Below are 23148 nucleotides of genomic sequence, written 5' to 3' on the forward strand. Positions count from 1 at the left end.
GTAGATATATACAAGGTCCTCCTCTATAAGAACAGAATAATTGCTCCCTCTTGGAGTCAGAATTCAAGTTACAATAAGGGCCAACAACCTTTCATCAAGCCTCAAGCCTCCAACCGAACAAGTCCTTACTTGAGCATTTTGATTTTTCAAACAGCTCTTGTAGTATTGGACTTTGTTGAAATCCTCCACTACACAAAGGTTTCCTTTGTTGATTCTGAGGCCACACATCATAGGTGATCTCCATATCTACACCCTTCACATGAGAGACAAGGTTGTTTCCCTCAAATTTTAGATTTGTGTAGAATACTCTAATCAAATCTAGGTAGATGTTCCCCTTCATCTCCAAGAACTTTCTGAGATATTGATCTTTGAGCAGCCTCCTTACGTTATCCAGCTTTTGGCTTTTCAGCCAATCAAAGGAAACAACTTTGGGGTTGTTTATCACCTTTGTGCTAGTCTAAAACCTATACCTTTCAATTAGATCATTATCTCCATAAAACCATCCTTCTAGTCTTCCTCCAGACCTTATTGCTCTGGTTTTAACTCTCTTTGAGGTGGGAGGAGTTGATTCCATGATGGCAGAAAAGGAGCAGAGAAAAACTCACACAAGAATTGTAAGAGATGTTGCAAGAGATGGCTCAATTGGTTATTCTTGTGAAAGAAATCAGCTATAACAGATTTTAAAGCAAAAACAGAATCACATAGCATTCAATGACGTGTGGGTACCAGATTTTCAGAGAGAAAAGACTTGACCAAGCCCTGCACAGAAAACGTCAGAAAAAGCAGAAAATCACATGGTCATCACATGTGATCTTTGACTAATCATAAAAGCTCTTAAATTTTCAAGATTGTGGAATATATTCCTTTATGACTGTTGTAACTTCTTTCTAAGCGTGATCAGCTTTCAACACAAGTTCATTGACCAAGGATTCTTTCTTTAATTTGATCTGCAACAAACAGAAATTCAAAAAAAAAATTAAATTGATTTCTTCACAGTGTTGTCAGACACAAAACAATCGGTTGTTTCGAGGAAACAATCGGTTGTTTTTCTGCAGCAATAAAACTGATTTTGAATTTTTAATCATGAGCAGAAAGATTTCAAAACAGATGATATTGAACATTTTAAAAGAGATATTTAAGCATGAATATAAACTTAAACATGAATTAAGGATGAAGATAAGGAAGGTTTTATCCTTTATGATGTTCTTTCAATGAGTCATATGCTTTGTGATCAAGAAGCCTCTTTTGATCATTGAGAGCCTTTGGACAGATACAGAACATTGATTCAACTTCAATGTTAGTCTTTTTCTTCCAAGAACTTGATCAGATGACTCAGTCCCTCACATTTGTCTAGATTTCTTGCACAAACATGAGTTCAAGCAACAAGATTTGGCCCCTTCACAAATGTGGGTCCAATTGATTTCTTTTTCTCATTTGAAACCTTACATCCTTTAGGAATCCATTTCATGAAGCCTCTTGGAACAAAAAACTTTCTTATTTTGCAGAATTTAACCGAATGGCCCTTTTTCATGCAGTAAAAGCATGTAACAACTAGTTGTTTCGACTTAACAATCGGTTGTTTTTCTGGCTTTCTTGAAAAACTTTTTGAAAACTTATCTTGTTTGTTTTGTGGATTAAAGCCTAAACCAGCCCTTCCAAAAACACAGTTTTGAGATGCCAAGACATTCTCAAAGTTAGATTTTCCTTTCGAAAGCTTATCCACGGTACTTACAAGATAATGCACTTTCTTTTCAAGGTTTTCACAATTTTCACAAATGAGAGTGTCACACTTGCAAGAAGAGTTTTTGAAATGTGTTTCAATATTTTTAAAATCCTTTTTAGATTTTTCTTGCTCTTCTTCAAGTGCCTTCACTCTCTTTTCCAGCCAACTGTTAAGTTCTTTCAATCGGTTGTTTGAAAGAACCAATCGATTAGCTTCATCGTGAGTTTCTTGAAAAGCTTTAAGAAATTCACTATAATTTTGTTCATTTAAAGAAGCACAAGAACTTACTTCACTTGAGCTGCAAGATTCATCATCTCCTTCAGCAATCAAACATATGTTTGCTCTTTCATCTTCACTTGATGATGAACTTGATGAGGATACCTCATTTTCATCCCAAGCTATGTAGGCTCTTTTTGTCTTGCCCTTCTTTTCCTTGTAGCTAGGCTTTTTCTCCTTGCTTTTGTTTGGGCAATCTGCCTTTATGTGCCCTTGCTCACCACAACCAAAACAAGTATAGTTATTGGAATTAAAATCATTGGATTTCTTGTTTCCATACCTATCTTAGTTGTTGTCTTTGTTGCGGTTCCTCTTTAAGAATTTGCTAAACTTTCTGGATAGCAAGCTAAGGTTCTCTTCATCACTATCATCGTTGGATTCTTGTTTTCCTTTGTGCTTGACAGCTTTTAAGGCAATACTCCTTATGTGTTTGTCTTCGCTTTCTTGAACATTGAGTCGATTCATCTCTAACTCATGTTCCCTAAGCTTTCCAAACAAAGAAGCCATACTCAAAGATATTAGATCTTTAGATTCATATATTGCAGTTACCTTAGGTTGCCATGCTTTATCAAGACATTTCAAAATCTTGATGTTTAGCTCTTCTTTTTCAAAGGTCTTGTCAAGGCTCATGAGATGATTGATGATGTGCGTGAATCTTTTGAATCCTTTTGCACTTCAGCAATTGTTTCACCCTTGAGCATTCTGAAAATCTCATACTCTTGGATTAGAGTATCCTTCCTAGCTCTCTTCACCTCATTTGTACCTTCATGAGTTACCTCCAAGGTGTCCCACATTTCCTTTGTTGATTTGCATTGAGAGACCCTGAAAAACTCATCTAAATTCAAAGCAGAGGTTATTATGTTTTTAGCAATGCAATCAAATTTGGCCTTCTTGCTTTCAGAATTAGTCCATTGAGACTAAGGCTTTTCAATGGAAGATCCATCTTTTTCAAATTTTGGGACAAAAGGACCATTTTCAATTGCATCCCAAATACCTTTGTTAAGTGATTCCACAAAGATTTTCATTCTTACTTTCCAAAATTGGTAGTTCAAACCACAAAACAGAGGTGGTATGTTGAGTGAAGCACCTTCCCCAAAAGGTAGTCTATCAGCCATTAAAAAACATTTTTAGGATCACACTTGAATAAATTTCAAGAACCAAGCTCATGATATATACCAGTTGTTAGAATGTCCTTTAACTAGAGGGGGTGAATGGTTTAAAGAGGGTTTTCGCAAACTTTTAAGTCAAAAATGAAATTACTTCGAGAAACAGTTGATAAGGAAATCAGTTTGCCAAAAACACAAAGCAAAAACCACAGCACCAGAAAAACAATCGGTTGTTTCGCAAAAACAATCGGTTGTTTCGCAGAAACAATCGGTTGTTTATACCAGTTCACAAATATCAAAACTGAATTTAAAGAGATTAAGGATAGAGAGAATGCACACAGAGGTTTATACTGGTTCACTCTAAACCCAGAGCTACATCCAGTCTTCCTAGAAACCACTAGGGAATCCACTAAGCAATCAACCCTAAATTACTTACAACACAACCAAAGAAGTGACCTTGATCCCCTCAAGACACACACTTCCTTTGGTCAAGCACAACAACACTAAGAATGCTGATCTTGATCCCCTCAAGAACACACAACACTTCTCAGCAATACACAAAAAGATTCTTTCAAAAGATACAAAGGATTACACTTGCTACAGAACTAATTTGAAATCAATACAAGATGAAAATCCTATCTCACACTCTTTGATCAATCAAATCTCTTTGAAATCAGTGACGCCTGATTCAATAAAAGATATATTCATTTTCGTTTCAAAGAAAAGAAGGAAAAATTTAAGCTCTTCTGAATTTGACAGATAATTCCTAGCGTTATCAAAGAGCCAATTCAGACACTTCTTCCTCCCTTTTTCATCTCAGACATGGTCCTAATTAAGAAATAACGTGTTCATGACAATACGAAAGAAAATTTCTGAAATTGTATTGACAGCATATCTGCCATATTATGTAATAGCAATACTAAGTTATCATAAGAAATATTTTTCTGATTAAGAGGCAAGTTTGAGTTCCACATTAAGAGAAAAGGGTTTATATTTTGAAGGAAAATAGAATGTACACCAAGAAACCGAATTTAGTCCACATCCATGAGGCGTATTCTCAACGCCATTAGACCCCATACTCTCTGGTAAAAAATATATTATAAAGAAATATATTATAAAGGAACAATAAGCACGACCGTCGCCGTTTGAATTTTTTTTTATTTAGAAAATTAGTTTATGGTAAAAAAAAAAAAGGAAATTTGAATTGGCATGGCATTGTTTTGAATGGTTTATATATCGGGTTTGTGTCCCACTCTCCATTTTCTTCATTCCAAAAAAAATTGATTTAAAATATTATTTTTATTTATAAGTGTTAAGGATGTGATTTAATTTAACCTATATTTTAAATAGATTGTAATTTTTTATAGTCAACAAGTCAACTGATATAGAGTTAAAATAATTTTTTTAAATAAAATTAATTTTATTTAAAATATATTTTTAATATAAATTATAATATTTTAAAAACATAAATTCATAACAATGTTTAAGTTGGGTTTTTAAAAAATATATAACTTATGATAAAACCATATTTTAAAACATAACTTAATAAAATGAAATCATATTTCTAAAACCATAATTATTTTTTTTAAATATTTTAAGAATATAGTCATACATAATTTTTTAACTATTTAATTATTTAAAAAGGTTATATATGTTTATGATTTTTTTTAACCTTATCTATAAAATGTAAAATAACAAACATAATTGTTAAAAATAAAATTATAATAATAAAAATAATTAAGCAAACAATTTTTATTTTAACTTTTTTAAAATATGACATTATTTTCCATATTTATATTAACTAAAAAAATACACTTTACATTGTTATATATATTTAAATTATGTAAAAAAAAATATTCTTATGGAAAGAAGGTAGTGGCATGAAAAGTTTGAGAGGTGATCGAGGACAGAAGCGACTCAAACTGTGTGAGTGGTTGTGTAGAAAGAGAGTGGCATGGTAGTGTGTTGGAATTGAATAGGTTAGAAAATGGAAAGCGGAGAGAAGCCATGGATATATAAATGCATTGAAAGGAATATGTATCTTCATGCGAATTGAAAAGTAGATTTCTCACACTTTATCTCTTTGTTTTCGCATGAACAGTCGTCATAAGGAATAGAATATGTATGTTTGTACTTGATGATTGGAGAGAAATAGAGAATGAAGTTTAGTAAAGAAGTGAACAAAAAATTCTTAATTAATTTTACCAAATAGATTAAGTTTGTTAAATAATATTTGAATTGAATTATATTAATATTAAATTCGATGATTAAAAGAATATTAATATTAAATTCAATTCAATTCAATTATACCAAAATTTGAAATAGTTAAAAAATTGAACTGAGTTTTTATATTAATTTATATTTTAAAAACTGAACTATCAATAAATAAAAATGTTTGGATTAAACTCTATTATAATTCTTATGATTGAAAAAATATATACTCTAAATAATATTTGATTGATAACAATTTAAACGATTCAGATCATGTGTATAGGAAAATCTAATCCATCTAACTTTTTATACCCATAAATTTAGGATAAAAGAGTAATCAAATGTTTAAAAAGTATACAAGACGTGTTTATGTTTTTTAATTGATTTTTTTTATATAGTATTTATATCATAGAATATAAATACAACATACTGATTTTTTTTTTTAAAGTGTAAATATATTATATTTTATTTTAGTTATCATGTCATATAAAATAAAAAAAAGTTGTTAATGTGTGTAAATTGTAATAACCTTTATTTTTAATATATTAATATATTTATATTTTAAGAGGTAATTATTTTTTACTTAAAAAATTTATTCTTTCATTAAAAAATAGGAGGTATAACCAATGAAGAGTATTTTTTCGAGTTTAATAATTTATTTAAGAAATATTTTTTATCCAACCCAGAACATAGAACTAAAAATATGAAGAAATTAATATGTCCATATATCTCTTTTTCTATGGCTAAAAGTTCTAATTGATAAAGAAAATATCCTAAGGATTAATTAACACGGTTTTGAGTCGCTGATAATAAGAATATAAGATAAAAGTTTGTACAGACATATATTTTGTATTTTATTGCTCTATTTTACATATTTATTCGCTTATTTTTTAAAGAGAAATAACGAGCTATTTATTCACAAATGCTTTCTCTTATAGTATTATTATTTTATTATTTTACATGGTTGGAGGAATATATTAATGATAAGGTTAATCTCAAGAGTGAGAAGTATGTATAAAGTGACATTGATGGATCCATCTATAACAGATGGGGGGCTCCATATCCAAAAACAAAAGTTTTGTTCTTTCTATAAGTAATTAAATTATCAACAATATTTGTATTTCATTAATATAATTTAATTTGTTTCAAATTAGAAAAATTTGAATTAATTTTGTAGTGACAAGTAGGAATATGAGTTTTAACATTATTGATAAAATAACACAAAATGGTATCGTCTTAAATAATATTTACTCATTTAGATCTCTAAAGTTAAACATTCATTTACAATATCTTCAAATCATTATTTATTAATAACCTTATTATACTAGCGTAATTTTTCAAAAAATATTTCTATCGTATTTTATTTTAAAAATTGATTTTATAAAGTTGAAATATAACTTAAAATTCACTTCTTAATCTTATCTTACTTTCTTAAGATAAATGAGTAACAAAATCGTACATCACTACACAAATTAGCTCCTAGTATATTAAAACAACATTACATTCAAATAAAAAAATTCAAACACAAATTAGCACGAGTATATTGATTTGAAAAGTAAAACACAAATTAGCACTGAATATATTAAAATAAGAGTACATTCAAATCAAAAGATTCCAAAATAACAAGTTTCTTCACACTAACAAATGCTCATACTTGCTATATTTTCTCGGTATAATAAAGCTGGATCATCTTTGTTAATGACTGAAACATGTAAACATAATAATTCATTATCACACAAAGTGACATTGTGAGTATGTTAAAACAACAATACATCCAAATCAAAATAGCTCAAAGTAGCAAGTTTCACGCTAACATTCTTATTTAAGCAACATAAGTAACTATGAAGCAAATATATGATCAACATCAGGAATAAAATTGATATTTGAGGCTTCCTAAATTTATTAAAGCAATGACATAAAGTGTTCCCTTTTTTGTTTTACCGTTGTTGAGTTCAATGGATACTTGTTAACTCCAATGGATCTTAAAGCTATAAGATAGTTTACTCACATTGATCAATTCATTCCCTATAAACAAAAGTGTGTTTGAAAATTTTTTTATCACATTGAACAACACACTTTGAGAGAAGGATTGACGTTGAATGACAAATTAAAATTAGACTTGTTTTAGTGGAATACAATACCAATAAGAGACATGAAGTAACATGCTATACAATACCAATAAGAGACACAAAGTTGTTGGATGCGTATGGTTCAAGTTTGAATTTGTAGGTACAAACCTGCGATCATGATCATATCATACTATAAAATAAACATGGATGACTAGAATTGAAAGGTAAAGTATTTCTTTCACAAAATTCATAATATCATGAGTAAACTTTAAATCTAACTCCATATTACAAAACTCTCTCATAAAGTGAAATTTGCACTCAACTATATATTTTTTAAATATATTTTCTCTAGTGGAGGTGAGATTTCCAACACCATCAAAGAAATACAACTTAAATAAACATTATTTTGGATTAACATTATAATAATGAAGAAAACAGATAAAAAAATAATAATTCACGAGAAAGTGAATGAGTATCTGTGTATCTATTAAATTTAACCAATACTAAGAGTTGTGTTAAAAAAGAATGTTGTTGTTACTCTTCAAACATACAACATACTAAAGACTTGTCTCCATTGTTGTGTCCAGTTATGTACAAGTTTTTAAATTTCGAAAATTTGTAAAATTGACAAAACTGAAGTTAATCCATCCTTGAGATTTGTTGCAATGGAAATAAGTTATGAATACAGTAACAGAACAATTTTAATATCCTATTACCTCGTCTTCAGAACTAAACACATTGGGATTGGTGGAGATGAATTTTGCTGCAGTGATGCTTGAATCTGCTAGTGGTAACTTGGCAACTACTTCCTTTGACAGTGAAGGAGTGGACTTAGACTGGCTTTGCAATAGATATCTTTCAATCAAATTATCATCATACAAGTATACATTCCCTAATTTCCCAAGCAAAATGAAATAATTTTGTCTATGCTTGCTTGTTGTTGATGTGATATGTCTCTTAGATATGTTTTAAAGGAATATGATAGTTTAATAATTATTAGAGCTGTATATAATTCTTTCACGTGATGGATTTAAAAATAAAATATATATATAAGAAAAAATAAATTTGTAATTTAATAATATAAAAAATAAAAAATATAATAATATTGAGAATTGTAATTTGTATGAAAAATTAGAGTAGTGATGAATGATCATTACTCATGTTTAAAAGTTTTTGAAAATTGTGTTTAGATTAAAGAAATTTGGTTTACTTTACCAAATTCAAAATGAAATTATTTAGGAAAGAAAGGACCAAGCATTAAGCTAAAGAGAAAAACTATGAATAAACAAAATTTTGAGCAGCACTGCTAAAACCAGCGGTGGCTGCAACACGGTGTTCGCGGTCGTGCCTTCTGCCTCCGCCGCTTTCCGTTTCGGGATCGTCACCTGACCGGACCGGCCGGTTAGCTTCCCTGAGGCGCCGGTTTCACCAACCGCGTAGCTGCAGATGCCGTAGAGAGATAGAGAAAGGGGTTTTGGAGAATTGAAGAATTAAAAGTGTGGAAGGAAAGGAAAGAAAGTGTAGGAGTGGGATTTGAGGTGAGGGAGCTGATAAGTCTGTTAATGATAGGGGAATTGGAATGATCCGGCACACAGCGTTTGACCCAGAAGTTGCTAACAAAGTATGTGGTGTGCTTGAACCATTTTTGCTGTCACTGGCAAAGTCTTCAAAACCCATAACGCTGAGACAATGCAGCCAAATCCACGCAAAGCTCATTCTCTCTCCATGCATTTCACAAACCCACTTAACCAATACTCTCTTGAATCTGTATTCCAAATTTGGTCACTTTCGCCATGCCCACATCCTGTTCGACCATATGCCTCAGAGGAATGTTGTCACCTGGACAACCTTAATTTCCTCGCATCTCCGAACTGGGTCACTTCCAAAAGCCTTTGAGATGTTCAATCACATGCGTGAAACGAATGAGAGGCCCAATGAGTACACATTCTCTGTTCTGCTTCGAGCTTGTGCCACTCCTTCATTGTGGGAAGTGGGTTTGCAGATTCATGGTCTGCTAGTTCGGTCTGGGCTTGAGAGAGACAAGTTTGCTGGGAGTTCTATTGTGCATATGTACTTTAACAGTGGCAATAATCTCGGTGATGCATGTCGTGCTTTTCATGACTTGTTGATGAAAGACCTTGTTGCATGGAATGTTATGATTTCTGGGTTTGCTCATGTTGGTGATTTTATCATGGTTCATAGGTTGTTTTCTGAGATGTGGGAGGTCCAAGGATTGAAACCCGATGATAGTACTTTTGTTAGCTTACTCAAGTGCTGCTCTTATTTAGAACAGGTAAAGCAAATCCATGGGCTTGCATCTAAGTTTGGTGCTGAAGCTGATATTGTGGTGGGCAGTGCTCTGGTTAACTTGTATGCCAAATGTGGGGATGTAAGTTCTTGCAGGAAAGTCTTTTACTCCATGGAGGAGAAGGATAATTTTGTTTGGAGTTCTATCATTTCAGGCTATACCATGAATGATAGAGGGGAGGAAGCTGTGCATTTTTTCAAGGACATGTGTAGACAAAGGAATAGACCAGATCAGCATGTGTTATCGAGTACTTTGAAAGCTTGTGTTGAACTAGAGGACTTTAACGCTGGAGTTCAAGTGCATGGCCAAATGATAAAAACTGGGTATCAAAACGATTGTTTTGTAGCAAGTGTGTTGTTGACTCTCTATGCCAGTTTCGGTGAACTTGTGGATGTGGACAAGCTGTTTAGAAGAATTGTTGATAAAGATATTGTAGCATGGAACTCCATGATCATGGCTCATGCACAGCCAGGGCGAGGATCTGGTCCCTCTACGAAACTATTACAAGAACTTCGCAGAACGACCTCGTTGCAAATTCAAGCTGCCACCCTAGTTGTTGTTTTAAAGTCTTGTGAGAATAAATTAGATTTGCCGGTAGGTAGACAAATTCATTCACTTATAGTAAAATCAAGTGTGAGTCTTCATACTTTGGTTGGCAATGCATTAGTTCACATGTACTCTGAGTGTGAACAAATTGGTGACGCATTTAAAGCTTTTATTGACATTGTCAGAAAAGATGATGGTTCTTGGAGTTCTATTATTGGAACTTACAAACAAAATGGGATGGAATCAGAAGCTTTAGAGCTATGCAAAGATATGTTGGCTGATGGAATCACTTTTACCAGTTATAGCCTTCCATTGTGTATTTCAGCCTGCTCACAACTTTCAATTATACAAGTGGGTAAACAACTCCATGTTTTCTCTATCAAGTCTGGTTACAACCGTGATGTGTACGTTGGAAGTTCCATTATAGATATGTACGCTAAATGTGGAACCATGGAGGAGTCGGAGAAAGTTTTTGGTGAACAAGTAGAGCCAAATGAAGTAATTTGTAATGCTGTGATATGTGGATATGCTCATCATGGGAAAGCACAAGAAGCCATAGAGGTATTCAATAAGTTAGAGAAGAATGGTTTGACCCCCAATCACGTAACTTTCTTAGCTCTGCTATCAGCTTGTAGCCATTCAGGTTATGTGGAAGATACTTTGTATTTCTTTACATTGATGGTTAACAAATACAAGATTAAGCCTGAATCTGAGCATTATGCATGCTTAGTTGATGCCTTTGGCCGGGCAGGAAGACTAGAGGAAGCTTACCAAATAGTGCAGAAGGATGGAGGTGAATCAGCTTGGAGAACATTACTAAGTGCTTGTAGGAATCATAATAACACAGAAATTGGAGAAAAATCTGCAATGAGGATGATAGAATTGAATCCCAGTGATCATGCTTCGTACATTCTTCTTTCAAACATTTACACTGGAGAGGGAAAATGGGAAGAAGCTCTTAAATGTAGGGAGAAAATGGCTAAAATTAGTCTGAAGAAAGACCCAGGAAGTAGTTGGTTGATTTGAGGATCGCTTAGATGTGTTTTATACTAATGACAGTGCATTCTTAAAGAAAGTTAAAGAATAATCTCAATAACTATTTACTCATAAATTAATAAATTTTGTATATTGTTGTCGATAATTTCTGTTTTCATGCCAACCAAAATAGGTTTGAATTGTGTATTGTTTTTTTATATTTTACTTTCGATTTCTAATAGTATTTTACATTTTATTTTTTTGTCCTCAATAAAAAAAAGTTCTTGTATTAGTTTCTGATAAAAGATGAATTTATTAAATGAGCGTGACTAATTATGGTGACATTTGTATTCTATTTAAATTATTTTGTTTAAAACAAGTTAATTGAACCGATGAAATTTTTTCTTCGGTTAGGGTTTACGTCTTTTTTTTAATCTTCTTTGCTTGACGATAAAACTTACAATGGATGAAAATGGGTAAAAATTGATAGGTGGTGTTCCTACCGGTTGACCAGAATGTGCTTCGTGCGTAGCTGTGATTTGCGTATCAAGGACACCTTCGTCTTGGTTTCAGATCTTCACCCTACACCGCCGTGAGTACCTGAAACAGAGAGAACAAAGGGCGCCTTCGCGGCCGTTTGCACTCTGACGATCAAGTCAGTAGGCAGAAAACACTATGCACCTCCGTATCAGAACACCGTACTGCGATGTTCTGAAGGCGCGTAATTGTATTCTAACGAACTTCTCTCTGGTGCTCAAATCACTCGTGCGTACAGTGTGTAAGCGTGCAAATGATTAGAACGTGCCTTACTAAGCTTTCAGAAAAGCTTATATACCTTGGGTTTTAGTGCTTACTACCACGTGGCTTCTCTGACTTAAGTGCAATTCCACGTGGAAGGCCTTACGACGCTGTAACCCAACTTAGGGAAATCCCAGCGCATAAGTCTTCCTTCCTCGTAGTGCATCCAGCGCAAGGGGTGACTACCTGGGTGCCAACTCATGCGCCCCAGCCTCTAGTCACTCGCCCTGGGTGTGTATCAGCCTTCCTCTCGTACCATGCACGCGGATTACCCCTGGGGCGAGGCCCTCTCCCGGGTCGTATCTATCCCAGGGATTCTCCAAAGGTGGCACGGGTAGCCACGTCCTACACCTCATGCATGAGTACTTCACGAGTCAGGTCACTCCCTACTGGTACTAGGAATATGGCCTTGAAGCCACCTTTCTCTTCTCTTTATTACTGTTCTGAGGTTCCGGGGCCCGAGGCCTCCTCGCTTGTACCGTGGCATCTTATCGTGTCGCCCCCTCCACGGTCTTCCCTACCCGTGGACATCGGGGGTGGCACCATCGGGGCCAAAGCGCGCTCTTACGACAACGAATCACGCCTTTAAGGTGGGAGACGCTTAAACCTGGCGACGCCCATATACAGCGATGCTCAAAGAGGTCAACACACTAACTTTCCTCCTTGGAGCCCCTTGGTGGGTCTCACCGTATGTTTGACTTTGGTCAACGCCCGAGGACGGGTCGGTACAGTTGATGTAAGATGTTTTTTGTCTAAATTCTCCATTTTCTATTGATCTCACCGTTAAATATAAAATATTTAAAATATTGAAATAAAGAAGATATCTAAACATTAACAAAAGCAAAATAATATGGTTTGTATTTTAACTTTTTCTCCGAACAAATATTTTACAATCATTCAAGTACTGATATGATTACTTAATAAATAATTCACCACTTAAAATTATTAAAAAACATCAAAGATCAAAACAAAAATAAAAATAAAATATTTAAGAGACAAAACTATAATTTGTTTTATTAAAGACCAAAAACAAAAACATGTGTTAATCTTACTCACTAAGATATCATGTCATCACTAAACTGATGTCAATTAATGGTAGAGATTAAAAATAGTAATTTTTTTATTGAGAACCAGGAAAAAAATATCATTGAAGCATGGAAAACAACTTAAGCCTAAAATAAAATAGAAGTTTCTGTATTGGAATGACAAACCCACCTACTGATGTCTAATTTATTTGTGTAACCTGAACACATGAATTTTTTTCGTGGGAAGTAATAGCATTACACTATTTGGTGGTCATCTTTTTCTGACAGTAGAACTGTTTGTGCCCAATATCTTGAGGCGACTGAATTTTATTGAGGAAGGACATTTGATTTGTTCTGTTCGTATGAAATCAATTTTTTTTTGATAAATTAAGTGCACTCTTACAAGCTACAATATGCATGTCGGTCACAGTTGCAACAAATTCAAAATACATCCTATTCTCATACAAATATTGTACATTCAAATTGTTTTAAAACACAAATTGCAGATGAAGATATAGGAACGACAGCGATGTAATTCAGTCAGCCCCGTGGAACTTCCCCTTTTCCGATTCAAAAACAAGTGGCAACTTGGTCCAACAAATGCTCATAAGTGGATATTTGGCAACAAATGAGTATGTGTATGCTTTACAAAAAAATTCAGAATCACTGACCACTACTTTTCCTAGACTTGGGGACTTGTTTTGATTTTGTTCATCTAAAAATTAAGATATGTAACCTTTTACCTCTATAATTACAAATTTTAATCCCCATCCTCGATTTTTTGGGCGTGTGTCTTTCACGGCTTCCTTTCTCCTACCGTTCTGCATTAAATGATCAGCTGGTTTTGACCTTATTTAGCTATCCAGAGTCACCCCATTATCATCCTCATCTGTTGGATCTTCGGGTGATGTCGCCTTTGGAAAGAATTCTTCATTGGGGTACATCTGACCAAATAGCTGCGAGAATACCACCACCAAACTACTATACTCAGTTACAGGGCTAATAATAATTAATCAAGGTTTGTAAATTTTTTGTCTTTGCGCAATCACGTGCCAAAACAAATGCACGCGTGCACAAATATTTTCCAATTCGTTCCCTTAATTTTCATTGAAAAACAAAAATGACAGGCAACTCGTCCAAAAATAAGGTTTGTTAGCTAGCTACTTGAGTGACAACAACAAGAAGTCAGACAGAAATAATGAGAAGAAACATGTTTTCAAATAAAGGATAATCAGACAAACCTTCTCAGCCGCATCTAAAAGGTCATTGTAGTTCAGATTTCCATCCGGTGTAGAAGTGGAGCTGATCAATTCAAATTTACTCTGAAAAGGAGATCACAGTATATCCATAGTCAGAAAATGATGTCCATGTCAATGTTACTCAGGTTACAATTTTGAAACACATTAATATTAAAAAGCACTGCCTAGTTAGTTACCAGTGGTTGTGTTCTTTGAAAAATGAGATATCTAGTCCTTAGGGCCCTAATACTTTCTAGAGATAAAAAATAAAAATATTTTGAAAAGTAGACAGGGTAATAAGGGTAGAGTCTCCATAATGATAAAAAGAAATTCAAATGAGTAATGAGCTTTGGAGTAAAGGAAACAAGTGCACATGGAATAATATGCAGGTAAAGTAAACACTGTTGAAGAAATAAATCTGTGAATAAGGATTAGAAGCAAACCATAATTAGTTTCTGAATATACAATGCACTCCAGAGCACAATCGGTTTAGTATCTTCACTGTCACTTTGGACACTAGAAATAGTGTTTCCGGATACAGGCAGTGTGAGAAGAGCATTCATGGCTGCTTTTAGTAGATTCTTTCCTTCATCGGCATTTTTGCACATTGCGGAAAAATATAAAATAAAGCTGAGAAAGAAAAGGAAAACACGGATATGAATATGGTAACACGGAGCGGAACTTTAAACGTAAATTATGGGAGTAACAGTCACTATCCTGAAGCCAGAAAACAATGTAAAAGATACAATGACTATAAAAAAAAGCTTATCAGTAAATCCCAAACAAAAATGTTTCTAAATGTGAGCAATTAAATTATAAAAATATTTTTATATGCAATATCAACTTCTCACACCCAACCAAAAAAAATGGTTCACTTTTTCTTTATTTTTTAATGCTCTGCAGCTTCATCCATATGAAGAATAGGCTCAATTTGAAAAACCCCAACTAATAGAAATGTGCAGCAGGGTCCTTCATTTTTTTTAAGCAAAACGCATTTTCCTGTTTTAAGTGTTGGATGCATCCTTTTGATAAAATAAAATGCAAACTGCTTAAAAAGGAATTTTTAAAAATTACAATGAAGATTTTTATGTGGGGTTTGACAACAATATTGAGTTTACTCCTTTGTTTGGGCAGAGCTTTGGGGAGGTTAATCATGAATTGAAGTTAATTAAGGCTAAAAGGTTTTCAACGTGTAGAATCTGATTTGTTGGAAGTTAAGATAAGAAGAAATAAAAGAATAAATTTAAAATGAACATTTCAATTTCTATTTTGTGAAAAACTTACGTTCCCTCAGGACAGACAGCAAGATTTGATCCTATCTGAAGAGATTTGATTGACGTCATCTGTTCGGGATACAAAGCTATAGGCAATAGAGGAAAAGTTAATTTTTTTCTCATGTTTTAATATGTCTCTAGTTATAAATGCTTCGTTTAGATTTCTCTTACATCTAGGAGGATACACCACTGAGCAGTTAGATACACCTGGCTTTATTGAACTTCTTGTGATGCATATTCCCCTAGCCACTATTCCTTTAATATCTCTCTGACTCAACAGTTGGAGCCTTTCAGAAGGAAAATCTCTTGGAGACAAAGACAACGGTGATGGAATCGTGAAGGATGGATCCAGAATTAGTTGGTGGCTATATAAATCTTGACCTGAAGCTAATCTAACACCTTTATAAAGCCCAGTAACCTGCAATGTTGGTTTAAAAATTACAGATGAAAATCCTTTTGCAATTGACTTCAACCTCATCTTTTCTCACAAAAAAAGTACTAGAAAAAAGAGATCAAATAAATATATATATATATATATATATATATATGAGCACCTTATCCATAAGCAGCGAAACAACTGGCATTCTTAGAACCTGAGTCACAGAAGTATAAAATGTGAATAAGCAGATATGGTCAACAAAACAATAAACAAAAATAATTTTGAAAACATGCAAGCAGAAACATAGTTAACAAGGTATTTAGTTTGCCAACAAAAATCATAAAATATCCAAATATCAACATCAAGAGAACAAAGATAAAGGAGTTTCATCCTAACCCTAAACAAGTAAATCGTTATGACAATAACACACAGAGATCGTACTTTCACTAAATTGAATAATATAATCAAGTATCCTTTTGTAGCAAAATTTGAATCCATCCCTTTTACCGCAACCACAATCCTGGCATTCAGAAAGAAAGATCCAGGAAAAGCCAAACATGCCAAATTCCTTGACAACATGATAGCTGAACCATGCTTCCTTCTACCATACATAATGTATGATGGCACTTATGTAACAGGACAAAAAACGGGAGAAAGAGAAACAGGCAATATGCACTTAGCATCTAGAATCAATGCATAAAACAATGTTTTTGTTTTCTGTTTACTAAATAAGTTTTCAAACAAAATGCAAGCTCTATAGAAGTTACAGCAACTAGAAAATTTCCGTAATAGTAATCCAATGTAAATCCATTGTAACTTACATAAATGCAACCTTTGACAGCAGCACGGCGACAAAAGGCTTGTGGTAGTTCTCCTTCACCATAAATAGGATAAAGCAAAGCCCCAGGAGCATTAGGAAACCTGAGTTAAATAAGATAAGTATCTCAAAAAGAAAATTAAACAGTATGGCAAATGTAATGCATGAAAGTATAAGAATATGAAAATACCTTCCAACAGATGAGCTGTATTGAGCTAAACAATTTATTCCATCTTTTGTTTTAAGCAAATCTTTACAAACCTCGTTACTGTCTTGATCATAATCTAGCATGGCTATAGCATACAGAAGAATCCTGTGGAAGACAGAAAGACTTTACCTTAGCGTACTTGAAGCAGGTCAACAGGTTATGCGTGCATTATTTGAGTTGACATACTTTACTAGAAAGTATCAATGAAATATGAAATAAATAGTTCTCTTCATCACAGAAGAAGATGATCAACTTCAGTTTTCCAAAAAGAAAATAACATGGCTAATGGCCACATCAGACGGTTTAATGCTTCAAGCAGCAACCAAACAAACTGAGCACCTAAGATTTCATCTGTTATTATTCAAAGGCCAGATTTCACTTACATGGAACATAAAAAGCAACAGCTTCTTGGAGAGAGACAATAAATATAATCCAGACACTAAAAAAGCATCACTGCTCCAATTCCTAGGGAAAATATATCAAAAGTGTACAAAAGAATCTATCACACCACTCTTTAGTGTAAGCCACTTCGATTGTGATTCAATGTTGATTTTCATATAGCAAAACACCTAAAATTCCCAGTCCTATTTCCGGCTAAGCATGCCCATGAAACTTAAAGTACACGACAAAATAACAAACTAGAAACTAAAAATTTCACTAACAAGCAAGATACTCCAGGCGGAGCAATAGTTTCTCCTACTTTCTTCCTGAGTATGGTTAAAATGGTAAAGGACTGCTGTTGAGGGTAATCTAGAAGTGCAGAAACTTTCATATGCAGTACGGTGGTAATTACAGGCTAATGAAACACCTTTATCTACTAATCTGAAGACGTACATTTTATCAATAGCCTACAATGCAACTTGAAAGTGATCTGAAACAGACAGGGCACACACAATGAAAGGCTTAATAAACAAATCCCCTGAGCTGAAGAAAGATGATAATGATGTGCAGAAATGAATGAAAATCAAATCTCACTAGCAAACAGAAATGGTGAATACGATTTTATCTTAGGCGGCAACTTCATTTTCTCCAAGAAACTAACAAACGGAATCTCCATATCTTCCTTCGAAATTTTCTCCTCCTGAGTATCATCCAAGTGCTGCTGAACCAGCTTGAAGAACCTCATCAACTGGTTCTTCTCCTTCAGCGAAAGCTTCTTGTCTCTGAAAATTGCTCCGCGAGAATCTGGCACGTTCGCCAAACCCTCATTTGCTTCGTATACGAAGCATTCATCGATTCCTTTGAACTCCAAATACTGCGCCGCGCCCGATTTCAGCAGCAGATCGATCGTCTTGTCCGCGCTGAACAGCGCCCTCGGACCTCCCAAATCGATGTTGAATTTTCTCGAATTTTCGCAGAGGAATGAGTATTCATCGTAGGATGTGATTTCTGCATCGGAGCAGAGGGGTTGGTGGAGGAGATCGACAACGACGTCTTCGGAATCAGTGGTTGTGACGGCGGCGGGGAGCGGACTGGGGGAGGTGAGGTAGGCAGTAAGGTGGAGGAAGGAGAGAGAGGCGAAGTGGCTACCGTAGAAGGAGTTGGGGTCGAGGTGGAGGATAGTTTTTCCGGCGGCGGATGCGGCGGCGGCGATGATGGATTCAGATAGGCCGGTGCCGACGATGATGAGATCGAAGTTGACAGGGTCTATAGGAGGGTAGGAGAGGTCTTGGGATTCGCTCATAGCGACCACGATGGCGCGTGCAGGTTACTTGCGTCTGTGTCGTGCCAGAAGAAGTGGTTTACTGCGTATGGTTTGGCTTAGTATAACAATGGTCTTGGTTTGACTGTCGTTGAGATCACTTAGGTTTAAAGGAGGAGTTTTTTAAGGTCTAAGATTTATAGTTCTATACTTATTGTCTTTATTTATGTTCTTTAGTATGACGATAAAAACATGTATTAAATAATCAACTTTTCAAAAATTATTTCGGAAACTGTATCGAAAATAGAGTTCAGAAGTTGAAAGAATAATTTTACTCTTCGTCAACAAATTTTCTCATTTACCTAACCGAGCTTCATCAAAAAATTTACAGTTTCAAGTATAAGATTTTTACATTTCAGGGCTAGAGTAATGTTGGTTCACGTTGATACACAATTATTGTCGTGCCTGCAGCTACCTGATTCTTCAAGTTCCTTCTCCTTCACGAGTGCGCTCGTCCGGTCGGCGGGGATACCTGTGATTGCACTCCGACGCTCTAGTCAGTGCTAGTAATTAGTCTAGTCTATCTGGGTATCATAAAAGCGTACCTTTTCCCCTTTCAGAAGTCCCTTTTATAGGTTGACTTGAGCTTTGGTTCGTATGGGCCAGGTAATCGGTTGCTAAAGACATGCGTAGTGGTCCTTAGGTCACGTGTAGTGGTTTCCTAATATTAAGGAAGCGCTTCTCGAAGTGTTTTTGACTCACTCAACGTTAGTTGCAACCGTTTTCCTGCCACGTGTTTATTATATTATATTTTTAATGTATTATTTAATGTATGCGTTCGGTCGTCCGAGGCCCGACCAGTACACTTGCCCCCAGGCTTGAGGGTATGATCGGCCGAAGAGTCATGTAAGATGGTTGAGAGTTTTAAGATAATGCGTGATAGCTGGCATCATTAAATGCACAGCTGAGATGTGACGCTTGGCAGAGCCGCCATTTCTAGGTGTACTGTTCCATCTGATGGTTTCAACAGTGGGGATTTCATGTCGTTTCAAATGTCGAGCGGTACTGACCATTGGATTGTGGTAGATCTAACGGTGTTGGATGGTTTACGAGAGTTTCTCTCTCTTACTGTGATGACTATAAATACTCCTTCGCTGGGAAGTTTAGGGGTGTACATTCTCTCTTCTCTCACAGGGATCACGCTGCTTGCTCTGAGTGTCGAGTCTGTTGCGGTTGTTGTTTCCCCGTTTTGTTTATTGTCAAGGTTAGTAATGTCATCTTCTGTAGGGTCTTCCCATAGTGTAGATTCGTCTTTGACTCGTACTGCGTCCGGTAGTGCGAGTCAGTCATCGGACGACCCAACCTATGATTGGGTTGAACCGTTCGTCCTTAATATTCTGACTAAGATTAGAACTTCAGATGACTTAGATAAGTTTTTCTCTGCCAACAAGGATTTTATAGAATCTGACTGCCCGACCGAAGCACTAGCTGTGGACGTTTGCGGCATAACCGACCGTGTGTGTCACGGTTGGGAAAACGCGGCACATGATTTCTTTTTTGTATATAGTACACTTTTTTGCTAACCTACACGTTACCTTTCCTTTTGATAATTTCACCATGGGAGTCCTCCGGATTCTCAATGTCAGGCCCACGCAGTTGCACCCCAACTCGTGGGCAATTCTTCAAGCCTTTCGAATATTATACCGTATTTTTAAACTTACCCCTACTCCCGAGTCGTTTTTGTATTATTACAACACACATCCGAGTACTCCTGTGAGTTGGCTGTCGCTATCCAGCCGACCGGGGAATGTTCGTTTCGTTGCCTATACTACCTCTTATAAAAATTTCAAGGAAAACTATTTTAAAGTATTTGTGGAACCGGACGATCGAGATCTCTTTTACAACGCGGATGGGACGACTAAATTTCCTTTCCACTGGATGGAGAAACCTACCCAACTTGGTAGCCGGTTGTGGAAATCGTTGTCCCCTTTCGACAAAGAGATACTGTTGAGCGTTAATCAATTGTCGTGTAGACTTCTCACCCGAGAATTGATAGCTCTGTATGGGTCGTCCACAAAATGGGCAGATTTAAATGGTATGTGAACTTTCTTGTCTTCGGCCATTCTGATGCTAAGTTAATGTAGTTTCATTTTACATGTATTTTGCAGAAATCGTTTTGAAGATGGACCCAAGTCTTAGCAAATTTATGAAGAGTTTGAAGAGACAGGCCGAGGGACGAAAAATTTCTACCGTTGCTGGAATCGTGCCTCCGCCCACTGTTGTAGAGGTGGCGCTGCTCGAAACTGCCATCGTCGCTCCAGTTGTGAGCAAGAAAAAGGGGCATCCGTCAAAGACGCAAAACCTAGCGGCGGGTACATCGTCTGGTAGGCCAGTCAGTATGTTGGGGTTATCGCTAAGAGTTGCCCCCACTATGCAGTTCGACCTACGCCCGGAGGATGAGGGTATATTGGTGGTCGTCCCTACTTTGGATCTAATTGAGGAGATGGTGGAACTCCAATGCCGGGCAATGGTAGTGAGCAGAGCCATCGACGACGAACTGAAGAGGGTGGAGTCTGTCGTGATTCCCAAATTGAAGAATAGGCTTGAAGACTCGGCCCTTTCTCTGAAGAATGCCCTAGCGGCCGCTGACAAATGCCAAGAGGAGAAGCAGAAGGAGAAACAGCTGGCCCAGGAAGAATAAGAGGCTCTAAAGGCCACGCTTGCTAAAGTGATGGCCGAACGGGACCATCTTATGCAGGAGAAAGCTAACCTGACAGCCGATAAAGAATCCCTCAACGTTGAAATTGAAAAATTTCAGGGGTTCATGCTGCACATTAACGAGGAAAGCTTCAATCAAGGCGTACGTCAGGTGGCCTTCTTCCATGGCGTGCCGACTGATGACTCTCGTTATGACTTGGGCAAAGACATAGTGAATGGTCAACTGGTGCCGCTTGGGAGGTGATGATGTTGAAGATGCTGATCAAGTCATGGAGAACCCAATAGCGGAGACCCCTCAACCGGATGAGACCATTGAAATATTGTGATGTGATGAATTTACCTGGACCCGGGGTGTGGCTTGAAACTCTTTTACCTTTATTTTCATTGCTTTTGAACAATTGCTTTTACATTCCTCTTTTTATATAACTATGCATTTCTACTAAGTATTAAGTATTGAGTATTGACCGAACGAATGGTGTGGATATGTTTACCAAATAATTAACTTCTAACTAAAGTTGGTAAATGACGCAAGTTATTAATTCCGACCGAATGTTTCGATACATAAAAGACTGGATTAATGAATAACCTTTAAGTTATTGTTTCTGATCAAAACAATTTTTTGTGAATAACTCCTGACCGAGCGTTCGGTTAACTAATAACATAACATTATTAACTTCTTGTCATAGCTGGTGAATAACGCTTAAGTTATAATTTCTGACCAAATGATAGGTTAATTAATAATTAACATTATTAATTTTTTGTCATGATTGGTGAATAACGCTTAAGTTATAATTTCTAACCGAACGATCAGTTAATAATAATTAACATTATTAATTTATGTCCATGATTGGTGAATAAAGCTTAAGTTATAATTTCTGACTAAACGATCGGTTAATTAATAATTAACATTATTTATTTCTGGCCATGATTGGTGAATAACGCTTAAGTTATAGTTCTGACCGAACGATCGGTTAATTAATAATTAACATTATTAATTTCTGACCATGATTGGTGAATAACGTTTAAGTTATAGGTCTGACCGAACGATCAGTTAATTAATAATTAACATTATTAATTTCTGGCCATGATTGGTGAATAACGCTTAAGTTATAGTTCTGACCGAACGATCGGTTAATTAATAATTAACATTATTAATTTCTGGGCATGATTGGTGAATAACGCTGAAGTTATAGTTTTGACCGAACGATCGGTTAATTAATAATTAACATTATTAATTTCTTGCTGTAACTAGTGAATACTTTGTCAAAACAATTTTTTTTTAAAGTGCCTCGTTAAAACCTTCTCGGTCGAAAACCCTCCTTAGAGATAAAACGACCGAGCAAGGAAAGAGTGCACTAATTTTATTTATCAGCTGTAATAGAATTTGAGATGCGTGGCATTCCACGTTCTCGGTACAGATTTTCCTGACAAATATTCTAAGTGATACGCTCCTCCGGCTGTTGTGTCGGCATCACGGAATGGACCTTCCCAGTTACTTGAAAATTTTCCATCGTCCTTCCGAGCGTCACTGCACATGCGTCAGACCAAGTCTCCTTTCTGAAAGCTTTGTGGCTTTACCTTCGAGTTATACCTTCTTACCGCCCGTATCTTGCATGCTTCTTTGCGTATCTTACACTTATCTCTTAGTTCGTTGATGAGGTCAAGGCCGACCATCAAACTTTCTTTATTTAGATCTAAGTCTAACGTTTGACAGCGTAGTGAAGGTTCACCTATTTCGACCGGAATCATGGCTTCAGTGTCGTATGTCAGGCTGTAGGGTGTTTCTTGAGTTGTCGATTGTGGGGTGCAACGGTAGGCCCATAGAACTTCCAGAA

At 35.6% G+C, this 23148-nt stretch overlaps 2 protein-coding genes across 3 annotated transcripts; one reads left to right on the forward strand and one right to left on the reverse strand.

Annotated features, from left to right (window-relative positions):
* The first annotated feature begins 8604 nt into the window (after positions 1-8604).
* On the forward strand, positions 8605-11380 carry LOC137811030 (pentatricopeptide repeat-containing protein At4g13650-like). The gene has a single exon (XM_068612580.1). The coding sequence runs from the start codon at positions 8965-8967 to the stop codon at positions 11263-11265; it is 2301 nt and encodes a 766-aa protein (XP_068468681.1). The 5' UTR covers positions 8605-8964; the 3' UTR covers positions 11266-11380.
* A 2189-nt stretch (positions 11381-13569) lies between these two features.
* Positions 13570-18830, reverse strand: LOC137811031 (rab escort protein 1). Of its 2 annotated transcripts, none has more exons than XR_011081017.1 (9): positions 17952-18817; positions 16936-17058; positions 16750-16849; positions 16104-16142; positions 15721-15967; positions 15560-15635; positions 14719-14905; positions 14087-14359; positions 13570-13993 (listed from the first exon to the last, which is right to left on the reverse strand). XR_011081017.1 is itself a non-coding variant. In XM_068612582.1 (9 exons), exons 1-9 carry the CDS (start codon positions 18635-18637, stop codon positions 13892-13894), a joined length of 1641 nt encoding a protein of 546 aa, XP_068468683.1. In that variant the 5' UTR covers positions 18638-18830; the 3' UTR covers positions 13570-13891. The 2 variants fall into 2 exon arrangements, 1 of the variants encoding a protein (XP_068468683.1); XM_068612582.1 differs by having other exon boundaries at positions 14279-14359; positions 17952-18830.
* Between the last annotated feature and the right edge of the window lie 4318 nt (positions 18831-23148).

Source organism: Phaseolus vulgaris, chromosome 2 (genome assembly GCF_000499845.2).
Source record: "Phaseolus vulgaris cultivar G19833 chromosome 2, P. vulgaris v2.0, whole genome shotgun sequence".
NCBI lineage: Eukaryota > Viridiplantae > Streptophyta > Magnoliopsida > Fabales > Fabaceae > Phaseolus > Phaseolus vulgaris.

Coding starts and splice junctions, on each gene's coding strand:
- LOC137811030 (XM_068612580.1), top strand. CDS start 8,965: ATGATCCGGCACACAGCGTTTGACCCAGAAGTTGCTAACAAAGTATGT.
- LOC137811031 (XM_068612582.1), bottom strand. CDS start 18,637: ATGAGCGAATCCCAAGACCTCTCCTACCCTCCTATAGACCCTGTCAAC. Junction 17,059..17,951: donor TTGCCGCCTAAGATAAAATC/GTATTCACCATT, acceptor TGTCTTCCACAG/GATTCTTCTGTATGCTATAG. Junction 14,360..14,718: donor ATATTCAGAAACTAATTATG/GTTTGCTTCTAA, acceptor TCTCCTTTTCAG/AGTAAATTTGAATTGATCAG.